A 13,988-nucleotide genomic window follows, 5' to 3' on the forward strand; every position below is an offset into this window, starting at 1 on the left:
AGGAAAATCTCCCTCTGATCTCTTCGACTTCCTTCAGCAGAAAAATCTGAAAGAGAGCATGGGGCAGCTGTACACATTTGTGTGTTTGGCGGTGACCATCCCCGTGTCCACTGCTTCTGTTGAACGGACATTCTCAGCCCTGAAGCGAATTAAAACTTATGCCAGAAATACGTCAGGGCAGGCTCGACTTTCAGCATTAGCTTCCATGGCGATAAAAAAGGACTTCTTGATGGAACTAAAACGCACGGATAATCTGCTCGACAGAGTGATTGAAATCTTCTTGAGGATAGAAAGGATGGATTTTGTGTACAAATAATCCGGATTTTTGGTGAGTAAAAATTTGCATATACCTAAATATTATTGCAATTTTATCAGGTTATTTTTTATGCTTTTTTATGTGTGTCGCAGTTGTACCTGCAGTAGACGTTTTATCGCCATAAAATAGTTAATGAGGGTTGGGTTGATTCAGATGGAGCACTACTGAAGGCCTAGGTGTGAAATGCACGGCCCGCCACTGCATTTAACAGCACTTTTACATGGTCCGTTTCCTTTTTAATTGCTGTCAATATTTGCATTAAGACTTGATATAATAATGATAAACTACTAAGTTTATATGGTATAAATTAATAAAAATGCGCAGTTTGAAAAAATCTTAAATTTGTGACAGCGAGTGAAATGAGCCAAAGTCTTCATGCTCTGCTCCATTCCGAAGTTTCCACACAGACAAATAGATCCATGAACATCTTTGTTTTCCTGGTAGGAGCTGGAATCTGGATCAAAACTGTACATTTGGATAGCTCTGATAGTGCTCACTGGTTATGTTACACTGTAATGTTAGCTTCGGGTTGTGAGGGACTGTAAGCTAGTGAGAGAGAGAGTAAATAAAGATTTCATGAGATAACAGTGGGGTTACTTCACACCAACAGCCCCGCCCACAACTCTAAGGTGAATTTCTAATGAGCTTCTGCCGCTCTGCAGAAACTGGATCCTAGAAAACAACTTTTTTTTTTTTATTTTGGCTTGAAACAACTGAATCATAATGAAAATATTACTTTAAAATGCATTAAAAACAGATGAAATATAGTTGAAGTTGGACTTTAAAATGCTTCACAAAACTGAAACTTAAAAAAGAAAAAAACTTTAAATGTTTTGTGATCAGTACAGAGACATTCATTTTGATTTTTGAAATGTACTTTTGATTTTTGAAACATTTCCCTTTTCCTTTTTTAGAATTGTTTTTTTTTTTGTAATTTTGTTTTGATTTCTAAAACTTGATGTTTTTATTATTTGATTTTTGTTTTTAATTTTCATTGAGATCTTTATAATGTTTTGCATTGATGAATTTGTTTATATGATGTAACCTTCAGCGCCACTGTAGTTAACCCTAAAACACCAAAAGTGTTGCAGTGAATAAATGTTTTTTTTGGCTTGCCATACATCTTCTACAGTTCAATCGCTGTGAATCAGCTGATTCTGACGCATAAAAAAGCGGCTTGTCTTTCCTGCTTTTTGCTCCGATATACACAATATTACTAACATAGACGCTCATAATGAGAGGACTGCAGCATGAAGCTGCTTTTCTCCCCAGCAGAATCCGCTGATAAACCGCAATTACGCAAACACTCCATAACTGCACAGATCTGCTATCAGCGCGAGGCTCGTTTACTCCTCTTCAGTATCCGCTGGAATTACCCTCATCCAGTTGCTTGAATCAAGAATATATCCTAAACACTGAGCTAAAAATCCAGACTTTATCATTTGTTCCACCTGCCACCAGCGTCGGGCGCGCGTGCACAGGGTGTGTACACAGACCCAAACTGAACGAGTCTGAAAGTGTTGCTTGAATGCGCGCTGACGCGGGCGGTGTGGAAGCTCCTTCAGATGCACATTCTAATAAAATAATAATCATTCTTACTGGAGGTTGTTACACCTGCACACACAAACATGAGTGAGACTTTTGAAGTCGCGGGGATTATGTGTGTCTGTTTTTCTCATCGCACATCAACTGGGTGCACCGGTGCGACCAAGAATTTTTTTTAGACCCACTAATGAAAAATCTAGTAGCAAATGCGACCAAATTGGTCGCATAACTGAGCTGTGTTAATAAGGATATGTAAATCTGAATCATTCAGTCAAACTTTATAGCACTTTTCATACAAAATATAACAAAAAGTTCTTCACACGTAAATAAAACAAAAACAAGCACAACAATAAAAAGATTAAGATACAAAAAAAACACAAAATGCCCTCCCTCACCCAGACCCACATGCAGCCCCCAATCCCTTTCACACCTCCCACCCCCGTTACTGATAAATAACAGACTGAGTAATCCACATATAGAAGATTGAATAAACAGAAAAATTACATTTACTACTAAATTCCTTATTTAATAATGTTATATATGTTTATGTATTTGTTGATTTATAGCAGTGTTTCTCGAGTGGTATGGCGTGGTGCAATGGCAGGGGGGGGCGCGGAACAACCCAGGGATCATGCCATTTATTTTATTTACTAAACCAGACATGGGCAAACTCCGGCCCGCGGGACTCATGCGGTCCGCCCCCACATTTGGTCCGGCCCGCTGAACATATCAGAAAGGCATGATTTTTTTCCATCTGGCCTCACGGATCAAGACTCACATAAAACGTTTTTATTCTCCCTTCTACTTATCTGAACCCCCAAAATCTCTGTTAAATTGAACAGAATTTTGCGTTTTCTTTCTACATCTCAGTTCACCTTTCGCTTCTCGCTGATTCTTGCCGAGCAATTGTGCTGCAGCGTTTTTTCAAACAGTCCACCCTGTTCTGTGTCCTGATTGGCTGGAGACCTTGTCAATCATCTCCCTTTGCGGCGTCTCAATAAGTTAATCACTAGGTGGCTTGTTATAAACTTCAAACTTTATTTATTTGCATAGCGCCTTTTCTTCGGCCGAAACACAAGGGGCTTAATATAAAAGCAAATAAAATACATATTAAAGACACAAAAAACACAGAGTGTTTAAAAACAAATTTACACAAAGACACAAAACGAGCATCCTTCTCTCCCCCAGTTCCTCCCCCCACCCCCCAAGTTCCCCCAATAGGACCCTTGTCAATAAAAGTGAATAAAGAGTAAAAACTCTGGCTTGGTACTACTCGTCCTACTGTGTAGAAACGATATTACGAGAATCCACTTATTCAAGATCCAGCCTGACCATGGGGGGCATCGCCGCTGCGCCCGCCCAGCACGGGTAGCGCAGGGACCGCTCTACAGAGCTGGGCCCCAGCCGCCCCAAAGAGAACAGGCACCGCCAGTGCCGGAAGACCTCAGGGTCCATGAGAGTTCATACTTTAAAAAAAGCTCATTGAGATAAGAAGGCCCAAGACCATAAAAACATTTATAAACCATTAAGAGAACTTTAAAATAACACCAGTATTTATTTTCATAAAATGAACAAACTTAACAATAGAGATTAAAAATGAAATGAATAATTGTTATGTTTTTAAGATTAAAATTGGGTATGGTATTTTGATTGAAAGCTTTAAAATAGTTTTACATTTTGTTTGAACAACTAAAATGTGCTGACTCACTTTTTGGCTACTTTTTGAAATGTTTGGTTTGATGTAATGTCTACCCACCATGTCAATATGAACAGAGCTGAAAACTGAGGACTTTAACAAACTAGTGAGTCATGTGACCATAAAATTTGTCCATGTCAATACTATTGTAACATTATTGTCCCATGACCATCTTGGAGTTTTCTAAACTGACCTTTGTGCTTTTGCTCATCAATGAATGTTTCTGGAGAAACAGAGATCAAGGTTGAATAATCTCAAATCCATAATTGGAATATTATAATCTAGAATTCTGATTCAAATGTCTTTTTCTATCACAGAAACAAGATCCAACTTCTAACTGTCTTTTTTCTGTGACCTACACACATACTGTATCTATCTAAAGCAGAAATGCTCTGTGTAATCAATAATTGATCCAGTCACAAACAAACACACATCTAATAGTGAAATGTCAAAATGATGAGAATTACCCCATGATGTATGAAAGAATATTGAGTTATGGAAGTTCAACTTTCAACCAGTAGAAAACGTTATTATTCACATTCCAATCAAAGTTTCTCAGAACTGATTTCTTTGTTGGCCATCTGGTTTCTGATTGTCTCCGTGTCTTTTTTTTCTTCAAATCCTGGAGCTGCTGATCATCTGAATCCAGCTTGTGTTTCCACACAAGGAGCAGAATTTTTTTTTTCCTCTGCTCAGCTCTACAACAAACACCACTGACTCATGGGAGAATTTTAGCACAATAATGCTGGAAAGTCATCATCCAAGTTTTCAAGGTTATGAAGAAAACTTGTTTAAAAAATGACCGAAAAAAAAGATAAATTAAAATAAAACATTCAAAATTCTTACTAAATCTCATAAAATAATCATCTGGATTTTGAAACACAACGTTAAGTGAAGTTCCAAATACATTAGAGAAGAGTAGCAGAAGACTTCTCTACAGTCCAAGTTAGAAATGAGAAGATAAAGTGCAGTTCTCCATCAGTCCACCAGAAGAGCTGTAGCCCAACAACTGTACACTTGATGCTTAGTCAGATGGTAGAACTGAGCCAGTCTGGCATTCATCTCTACTTCCTCTGATTTCTCCATCACTCTGCTCTCCAACTCCCAGGAACACAATCCAGTCAAAACATTTCTGCAGACCAGCTGCTGCTGCTCCTCTCAGCTCCACTAGGAGGAGCATCAGGCTCACCAGCCCTATTTCTCCCACCTGTAAAGAGAAAGCAGAGGTGAATGTGTGAGTTCTGATTCCAGTCTGTCAGTCAGTGATTCAGCACAGCAGCAGAAAGAGCAGCAGTAGCTTCAGTTCTGTTCAGAGCAGCAGCTTCCTGTCATCTTCACCTGTTGGATCTTCTGTGGTTCTGATATGCTAATTGTTGTCCTAAAGCCTGTTTTCCTTTTCCTCTGAGCTTCACAGAGAAGCTGCAGCTTAACAAGACAGTCAGGAAAGACTAACTTTAAGACAAAACATCTGGAAGCAGCTGGACCAACTCCCACCCTCTATTTACATCAAAGTCTGAAGTTTCAAGGTTGGACTCTCAACCAGGTCCTGGAGATGCTGAACATCTGAAGACTGGAGGTTGTTGTATCTCAGGTCCAGGTCTGTCAGGTGGAACGGGTTGGACTTCAGAGCTGAGACCAGAACAGCACAACTGATCTTTGACAATCTGCAGTACTGCAACCTGGACCCAAAACAAAAAGTTAAGTTTAGACAAGGTTCATGTTTTTCGTTCTTCAGTTCTTCTGAACTGAACCAGATGGAAGCATCAAACAAAGGTAGGCAGATGTATGGGGCCCCAATCTCCCAAAGGCCACAAATGAAAGAGTCTGTAATCCTGCTGCAAATGCTGTGCAGGAGTTCAGCATAGGATTAAGAGTGACAAAATGTGTCAGAATCCTGCAAATGTTCTCAGAAAAACCTTTCTATAAGAGAATGTGGTGTGAGTGGGCAGAACCAGCATGACGGCTGATAGGAAGAGCTGCGTCTCTGTTCAGCTGGACCAGAAGCTTTTGTGGACTGCTGCTTTTGTCTCTGTATGAAGCAAGGTGGAGAAGCCATGTCCTGACTGGGGAGTGTGAGTCTCTTTAATGTCAGCTGCAGATCTGCCTCTTCTTGTTTACTCAACTCTTTTTTTATTTCTCTTCCCCAAAACTTTGCTTTCCCTGGTAATCACTTTTAGTCTTCACTTATACTTGTGTATATTTGTTCATGTTTCCTCATGTACAATGTTTCAAAAGCTGAACCTTCTGTTGTGGAAAAATCTTTGTTTAAAAGAAAAGCTACTGAACCGTTTTCTTCAAAGAATCAAAGATGTAGAATTTCCAGAAAATCTTAAGGTCCAAACTTTTTAAGTTCAGTCAATAACTATAAATGTAGAAATGAACCAAACAGTAGCTTCAATGTTCTGACCTCAGAATTCGGAGTCTGCAGTTTGGACTCTCCAGTCCAGAACACAGAATCTTCATGGACGAATCTTCCATCTCATTATGACTCAGGTCCAATTCTGTCAGGTAGGATGGGTTGGACTTAAGTGCTGAGGCCAGAATTTCATAGTCAGTCTCTGAGAGTCCGCTTTGTTCTTGAAATCTGTAAGGAAAAAAAAAGACGGAAAAAGGTCATCTGTGATGAAGTTTCACTTGGACGTATTTCATCATCAAAACTTCATCTTCATTATGAACCAGTCCTCCTCATCGGTCTCTCTCAGACCTTCATCTTTGTTGTTCATCTGCAGCTGGAGGAGGGAAGGTGGACCAGAGCTACAAGAGTTTCAGAGTGAAGGAAAAAATCTCCTTCAGGTTCCCCTGTCATTTCTGCCTCACAGGTTCCTTAACTAATTCATTCCATCTGAAACATGTGATTCAACATACAGGCTTTAGTTGTGTGTTCAAAAGGAGAAGTTTGTTTCTTTAAAGACCTATTCTGAAGAAAATTATGTCTTGAGTGTTTTGTGTTCTTGAGGTATTTTGGATGGAGGACACATGTTAAGAAAGTTACGCTCAAATTTGCATATGAGTATTTCTTCACTCAAATCATTGGGAATCAGGAGCAGACAGAAAATGCAGTTTGAAAAAGAGCTTGTGAAAGAGAAAATACGCTGGGCAGACCATCTTCCACAGGTAGGTTAGGGGCGCAGAGTAGCTCCAGCAGTCCCACCCACAATTAAGTGGCAAATTTTTATGAATTACTGCAGACATGTGCTGTTTATCATGTTTTTATTTCCAATCATTTTGAAACCTTTCATCATTTGTACTCTAATTAGATAGAAGTTCAAATGGAAAACTGAACAGAATAGGTGATAACTAAAGTAGTCTATAGCTGCAGCCTTAAGTGGAACCATCATTGAAAAGAATTAGGGGCAGTTAGCTTTTTTTCAGAATCAGGAAGGTCTAGAGAGTTTCACTTGATTACAGAAATTAAATCTAATTTTTTTTTGTATTTATTCTTCTAATACTTGTGTTGGACTTAAACTTGTGACCACAGATGCTACAATATAGATGATGAAGAACGGAACACTGATCTGATTTATCATAACAGTCACTTCAGGACTCACTTGATCTTTCTGCAGTTCCTTACAGCTGGGATCAGTCTCCGTTTGCCCTCATCTGATGTCTTGTACTGGTTCAGGTCCAGCTCATCCAGAACCTCCCCTGACATCTGCAGAGTGTAGGCCAGAGCTGAGCAGTGGATCCCTGAGAGTTTCTTCTTTGATTTGTTTTCTGACTTCAGGGACTTTTGAATCTCCTGATGAACTGAGAGGTCCTTCATCTCCATCAGGCAGTGATAAATATTGATGCTTCTGTCAGGACAGACTCCTTTGGTATTTGTTTCCTTCAGGTTTTTGATGGTTCTCTGGATGGTTCCTGGATTTCTCTCTGTATGATCCAGCAGACCTCCTAAGTGTCTCTGGTTGGACTCCATTGAAAGGCCATGAAGGAAGCGAACAAACAGGTCCAAGTGTCCAGTTTGACTCTGTAGGGATTTCTTTATGGCTCTACTCAGAAACTTATCCAGGGATGGGTTGTCTGTGTTGCAATTCAGGAAGTCATCTATTACATTTGTCTTTCTGTTGGAGTAACAGTGGAACATGTAGACTGCAGCCAGAAACTCCTGAACACTCAGATGAACAAAGCTGTAGACCGGTTTCTGGAAGGTCTCGCACTCTCTTCTGAAGATCTCAGTACAAACCCCAGAGTACACTGAGGCCTCTGTGACATCCAGACCACACTGCTGCAGGTCTTCTTGGTAGAACATGGTGTTTCCTTTCTCCAGATGTTCAAATGCCAGCCTCCCCAGCTTCAGAAGAACTTCCCTGTCAGTCTCTGTCAGCTCTTGTGAACTTGTCTGATGTTCCTGCTGGTACTTGTTCTTTTTCCTCTTTGTCTGTACCATCAGGAAGTGTGAGTACATGTCAGTCAGGGTGGTGGGCAGCTCTCCTCCCTGCTCTGTGGTTAGCAGGTTCTCCAGAACCACAGCAGTGATCCAGCAGAACACTGGAACTTCACACATGATGTAGAGGGACATGGAGCTCTTGATGTGGGAGATTATTCTGCTGGACAGCTCGTCATCTGGGAATCTTCTCCTGAAGTACTCCTCCTTCTGAGCATCATTGAAGCCTCGTACTTCTGTCAGTCTGTCCACACATGATGGAGGGATCTGATTGGCTGCTACAGGTCTGGAAGTGATCCAGACCAAAGCTGAGGGCAGCAGATGTCCCTGAATGAGGTTAGTGAGCAGCACATTGACTGAAGACTTCTGTGTGACATCAGACACCACCTGACTGTTGTTGAAATCCAGAATAAGTCTGCTTTCATCCAGACCATCAAAGATGAACAGAAGTTTACAGGCAGACAGCTGCTCTGCAGTGATCTTCTGGAGTGTTGGATGGAAAAGCTGGATCAGAGTGAGAAGACTGTGCTCCTCATCTCTGATCAAGTTCAGCTCTTTGAATGAAAGAGGAACCACAGCACTGATGTCTTGGTTCTCCAAACCCTCAGCCCAGTCCAGAATGAACTTCTGCACTGAGAAGCTTTTTCCAGCTCCAGCAACTCCACTGGTCAGAACCACTCTGATGGATCTGTGTTGGTCAGTGAAGACTTTGAAAATGTCTGGGTTCTTGATTGCAGTGTCATGGAGCTTGCTGTTCTTGGTTGTCTCTAGCTGCATCACCTCATGTAGGGTGTGACCCTCTTGTCTTAGTTCCTCTGTGATGTAGAGCTCAGTGTAGACCCTGTTGAGGAGAATTTCTCCCCCTGCTTCTTCAGTTCCTTCAAGCACATGTTCACTTCTGCTCCTCAGACTGATTTGATGCTCTCCGAAAATCTCCCGCACACCAACATCTGCTGAAAGAGCAGAGAAATAAAGCTCCTTCATGAGTGTTCAACACAACAACAGCAGATTTTTTCCGAAGAATCCATCAACAGAAGATCAGGCTCTGACTCACCAGCTCTGGGTGTCTCTGCAGGCCGCGGCCCGAGACACTCCTCCTCTCTGTGGACATTAAGGAGAAACATTAGTGAACAACAATAAAAGCCGTCAGTGGGAAGTTCCACACCAACTTTGGTCATAGAGAAGATCTTTCAGATCTTCTTCAGAACTCTGCTGTCTGTTTGGGATTCTGAACTCTTGGTTGTTGCTTTCCTCTTAGGGTTCCTGAGCTATTTTATGTTATTTTGGACTTGCTCTGATTTTAGTGTTTTAGAATGATTTAGAGCAGAAGAACAGACATGACAGAAAGTGGGAGAAGCCTACATGTCAATCGTAAATTCTTCAAACTATTGACTAGATAGTGAAAATTTATCATTGACCTTCAGACTTTGTGCTTTGGTTTGTAAGGAAGCCTAAATCCTAGAGAACTAATTTCATTTGGAATGTACTGTATATACTCAGTCACCCGAATGACTTAAAATTATCTGAGAATAATGGCATAATGCCTGACATGTTCAAAAGCTGTTTGGTTTCCCGCAACAATAAATCCCATCTAAACACTGTATTTCATATTTTAATGGTCAACAAGAACAGTGATTTTGATTTGAATGATCAATGACTATAACATTGTGGTAATGCTGGGGCAATACATGTACAAAATATCTGAATAAGTTATTATTATTATTACAAAAGTATTATTACGTATTTTTGTTATTCAAATAGATTGTCCCTTCAATTCCTTTATTAAAAAAAAATATAATATTAACAATATTCAATATAAATGCATATTGTATCTGTGTCACTATATGTTCAAGTATATATCACATATTTTAACAACATTGTTTGCTGATTTTTTTTATGTATTCTTTAAATATTAATGTTTATCCAACAAGAACACTGTGATGATTTATATCTTCCTTTCTCTAAAACTACCATCAATGAAAATACAGTAAAGTACAGAGGGCCAAAGCTTTGGAATAATTTAAACTATACTCTTAAATCTATAGGGAAATAAAAAAAAAAAAAACAATTAAAAGTAAGCTTGCTCTTACAAACTATTTCAAAAAGTGTGACTTGGGTAAAATGCTAAATTTTTTGGTTGTCATGTCTGTTTCTGTTGCATGACTATGTTTTGGGGGAGGTGGTTATATAAGACCTGTGTGGGTCTTAGCCTTCTCTCCTGCACAGATATATTTCAGTTGTATTTGTTACTGTAATCCATGTGATTGCATTTTATGTATCTGCAAATAAAGTCATATCAACACATTTCTGAGTCCAAACTGTTTTAATTGAACAACTGTAGATTTTCCTAACTTACTACACTGGCATGACCTTTTGTGCTGTCTGCTGATAAACATTTGTATGGACAGGAATTTGGTCTCCAATTTGAGTTGATTTTTGCTCCTAACTGTTGGTCTTGATTTTCAGGAGTCTTTTTTGTTTGTTTCAATAATCTCACTTTCACTCCATTTTGTGGAATATTTTATTAACATTATAGTTTTATGTTGTGAGCCACACTGTCAAATATGGCCAAATGTGTTTGAAGTACGATAACAGAACGCATTTAGTAAATCTGAAGGCTTAAATGAAGCATTAGCTGTATTTGTAGTAGGGCTGCCACAAACGATCATTTCAATAGTCGACTATTTTTTTTTTTTTTTTTCGATTAGTCGACTTATTGGTTTGTGCAGCGACTGGATGTAAAACCCACATCTTAACCATCATCAAGTGTTTAAGCTCTATGCAAACTAAAAATAAAGACAGTAGTTTATTAATCCTTTAATGAATCATGCAGCTTTTCTCCTTCATTTGTTTCTGGTATTAAAACAAGACTTAAATCAAATGAGGCAATCTGAATCACAGAAAACTAAATAAAAGCCTGAAATTATTTTTTAAAGCTTTAAAAAATATATTTCATTAAACATGTATCAAGTATTTCAAAAGGTATGTGCAGATATAAACACACTCACAATATTTGGTCACTGAGGCCCATTTATAAAAGCAAAACACTAATGACGTCTTTGAACTCAAGATATTCCTATACATAAAAAACCCTGAGGATATCCAGATAAACAAAGAGCTTTGATACATTGCATCTTTAAAAAGTGGGGAATGTGTATTTTTAAAAAGGTAGAAAAGCAGGGGATGTTAGAATGTACAGCAGTACTTTCATTCTTTCACTACCTACTTCCACTGCAGATCGAAATTACGTCATATTTTTCATTTTTGGCGGAGAGAACCTATTAATTTGTGCTACTTCTTAAAGTTGTGGTTGCTTTGCTGTTAGCTTTTCCATTTTTGTGACTATACATTCCATTTAATTGTAGCCTAATGCAGCTAATTTAATGCTACACTTTTCAACTTAGCTCTGGACTTTCAGGTGAGCTACTTCACTTCTGGGACTCTAGTTTTCAAATCGCTCCATAACTCTGCTGCAGACCCCTACCGACACACAGCCTCTCTGTCTGCGCGGTGAACGTTTCAAAATCTAATCTTCGAACCGAACAACGTGATTGCGCCACGGAATATGAATGACTCCTTGGATGAACAGTTCATTTTCAGTGTAAACTCATCATACGCGCTGTCCTTGCGGTGTTTGGTTAGAAGAGGGTGGATTATGAAACATTCACTATGCAGACAGAGAGGTACTGTAGACACGGATCTGCTGCAGATCGTCTGGTTCATCTCCAAATAGAGCAGTAACGATAGCCGCACACGATCCATTTGAACCCGGAAAACTGCCATAACAGAGCTTGCTGTGTTAGCACCGATGTTAGCTTAGCTACATGAAGCTCTCTGTTCAGTGTGATCAAACTCAGTCACAACATGCTTCATCTTCAGGTGATCATGGATCGCCTTATTGCTCCCATAGAACACGAATTCTACAGGAGTTGGAAATTGGAAAAATTGGACACTTTTTCCTCTTTTATTTTTCTTATGTTTCCCACACTTTCCAGCTCCGTTAGTGTGTTGTTATGACACCCAGAACTTCCTGTGACATCACTGCTGACCGGCTTAGCACTGCTGCTCATGTGTGTCAAAGAGAATGGCAGACCCGGCATTAGAAAGCCTGAACTGTCGTTTTAAGATCAAAACAAGGAAAAAACAAACACAAAAAAACCTTGACTATCAAACTAGTCGTTGGCTATTTTAATAGTCGATTAGTCGACTAATTGTGGCAGCCCTAGTTTGGAGCTCACGTCCTTACTGGGATCAGAGAAAAGTTCAAATATTTGCTTAGCCCTCTGTAGGACAGGGTGAGAGGGAGTTTGTTGCAGTCCTGCCTTGCTGAGCAGCCTGATGAAGCCTTTGCTGTGTTTTTTTCATGATGGGTTTGGTGGTGGTCCAGCTCAGGTCAACTGAGGTCAAGACAGGTGGTCAGACTCTCCAAAGTGGGGATGCTCTGAAAAGGCATTTTTTATTTTGCAGTAGCAGCGGTACAATATTTTATTTTTCCATGTGGGAAAAGTCACAAACTGGTGTCATTAGGCATGGTTTCTCTAAGATTTAATAACTTGTCATTCATTGGGTTCCTTAATGTAAACGTATATAAAATACAATAAAATGGAGTGACAGAGAAGTATGTCCGAGCAGTGCAGGACATGTATGAGGGCTGTAAGACAGTGGTGAGGTGTGCTGTAGGGGTGACAGAGGAGTTCAAGGTGGAGGTGGGATTACATCAGGGATCAGCTCTGAGCCCCTTCCTGTTTGCAATGGTGATGGACAGACTGACGGATGAGGTTAGACAGGAATCACCATGGACTATGATGTTTGCAGATGATATTGTGATTTGTAGTGAGAGCAGAGAACAGGTGGAGGTGGAGTTAGAGAGGTGGAGGTTTGCCCTGGAAAGGAGAGGAATGAAGGTTAGCCGCAGTAAGACAGAGTACATGTGTGTGAATGAGAGGAACCAGAGTGGAAGAATGAGGTTACAGGGAGAAGAGATAAAGAAGGTGGAGGAGTTTAAGTATTTAGGGTCAACAGTACAGAGTAATGGAGAGTGTGGAAAAGAAGTGAAGAGGAGAGTGCAAGCAGGTTGGAATGGGTGGAGAAAAGTGTCAGGTGTGATGTGTGACAGAAGAGTTTCAGCACAAATGAAAGGAAAGGTGTACAAGACTGTGGTGAGACCAGCCATGTTGTTTGGACTAGAAACGACAGGAGGCAGAGATGTTTGAAGATGCTAAGGGTCATCTATCCATTTTTTTAAACTCTATTCTGCTGCTAGCTTACAGCAACCAAAATAACGGGCAATATTAAAGCAATCCAGCTGTAATGTTTGATCCAAATTCCAGCTAAGATGATGAAAACTGAAGAACTGAAAAAAGACAGGAAGCAGAGTTGGAGGAAGAGAAGATGCTGAGGTTCTCTTTGGGAGTGACCAGGATGGATAGGATCAGGAATGAATACATCAGAGGGACAGCACATGTTAGAGGTTTTGGAGATAAAGTCAGAGAGGCCAGACTGAGATGGTTTGGACATGTTCAGAGGAGAGACAGTGAATATATTGGTAGAAGGATGCTGAGTCTAGAGCTGCCAGGAAAGAGGTCTAGAGGAAGACCAAAGAGGAGGTTTATGGATGCAGTGAATGAAGACATGAAGGTGGCTGGTGTTAGAGTGGAGGATGCTGAAGACAGGCTTAGATGGAGGAAACTGATTCGCTGTGGCGACGCCTGAAAGGAAAAGCCCAAAGGAAAAGAAGAAGAAAATGGTAATATTAAAACAATAACGAAATGTTTTCTTATGCTAATAATGCTAATCAAAAAGCCTTCCATTTTTATTATTCATTTAAAAAATCTGCACTTAGACTAGTTGCTAGTAACAAAAAGTAAAAAGCAGATCATGGGAACTATGTAAAATAAAGAAATGAAACTCAGTGCTTTGCTTCTTCTCACTTCTTTTTATGCAATTATTTAAACTCTATTCCAGGGGTCTCAAACTCGCGGCCCGCGGGCCATCTGCGGCCCGCAGGATGATGATTTGCGGCCCCCGTCTTCATATGAAAGATTACT

General features: G+C 40.0%; 1 protein-coding gene across 2 annotated transcripts in view; it reads right to left on the reverse strand.

Annotated features, from left to right (window-relative positions):
* Positions 1 to 1,872: 1,872 nt before the first annotated feature.
* LOC112137801 (protein NLRC3) overlaps positions 1,873 to 13,988 on the reverse strand; it is a 14,993-nt gene continuing 2,877 nt past the window's right edge. Inside the window, exons 5-9 of one of the 2 annotated variants that reach the window (XM_024260298.2) lie at positions 8,996 to 9,042; positions 7,106 to 8,891; positions 5,965 to 6,141; positions 5,063 to 5,236; positions 1,873 to 4,764 (exon numbers count right to left, since the gene is read on the reverse strand). In XM_024260298.2, coding sequence (XP_024116066.1) covers positions 4,752 to 4,764; positions 5,063 to 5,236; positions 5,965 to 6,141; positions 7,106 to 8,891; positions 8,996 to 9,042 — 2,197 coding nt within the window. In that variant the 3' untranslated portion in view covers positions 1,873 to 4,751. Of the gene's footprint in view, positions 4,765 to 5,062; positions 5,237 to 5,964; positions 6,142 to 7,105; positions 8,895 to 8,995; positions 9,043 to 13,988 lie in introns of both variants that reach the window. The other variant, XM_024260296.2, reaches the window with a different exon arrangement.

This window comes from Oryzias melastigma, linkage group LG9, assembly GCF_002922805.2.
Source record: "Oryzias melastigma strain HK-1 linkage group LG9, ASM292280v2, whole genome shotgun sequence".
Lineage (NCBI taxonomy): Eukaryota > Metazoa > Chordata > Actinopteri > Beloniformes > Adrianichthyidae > Oryzias > Oryzias melastigma.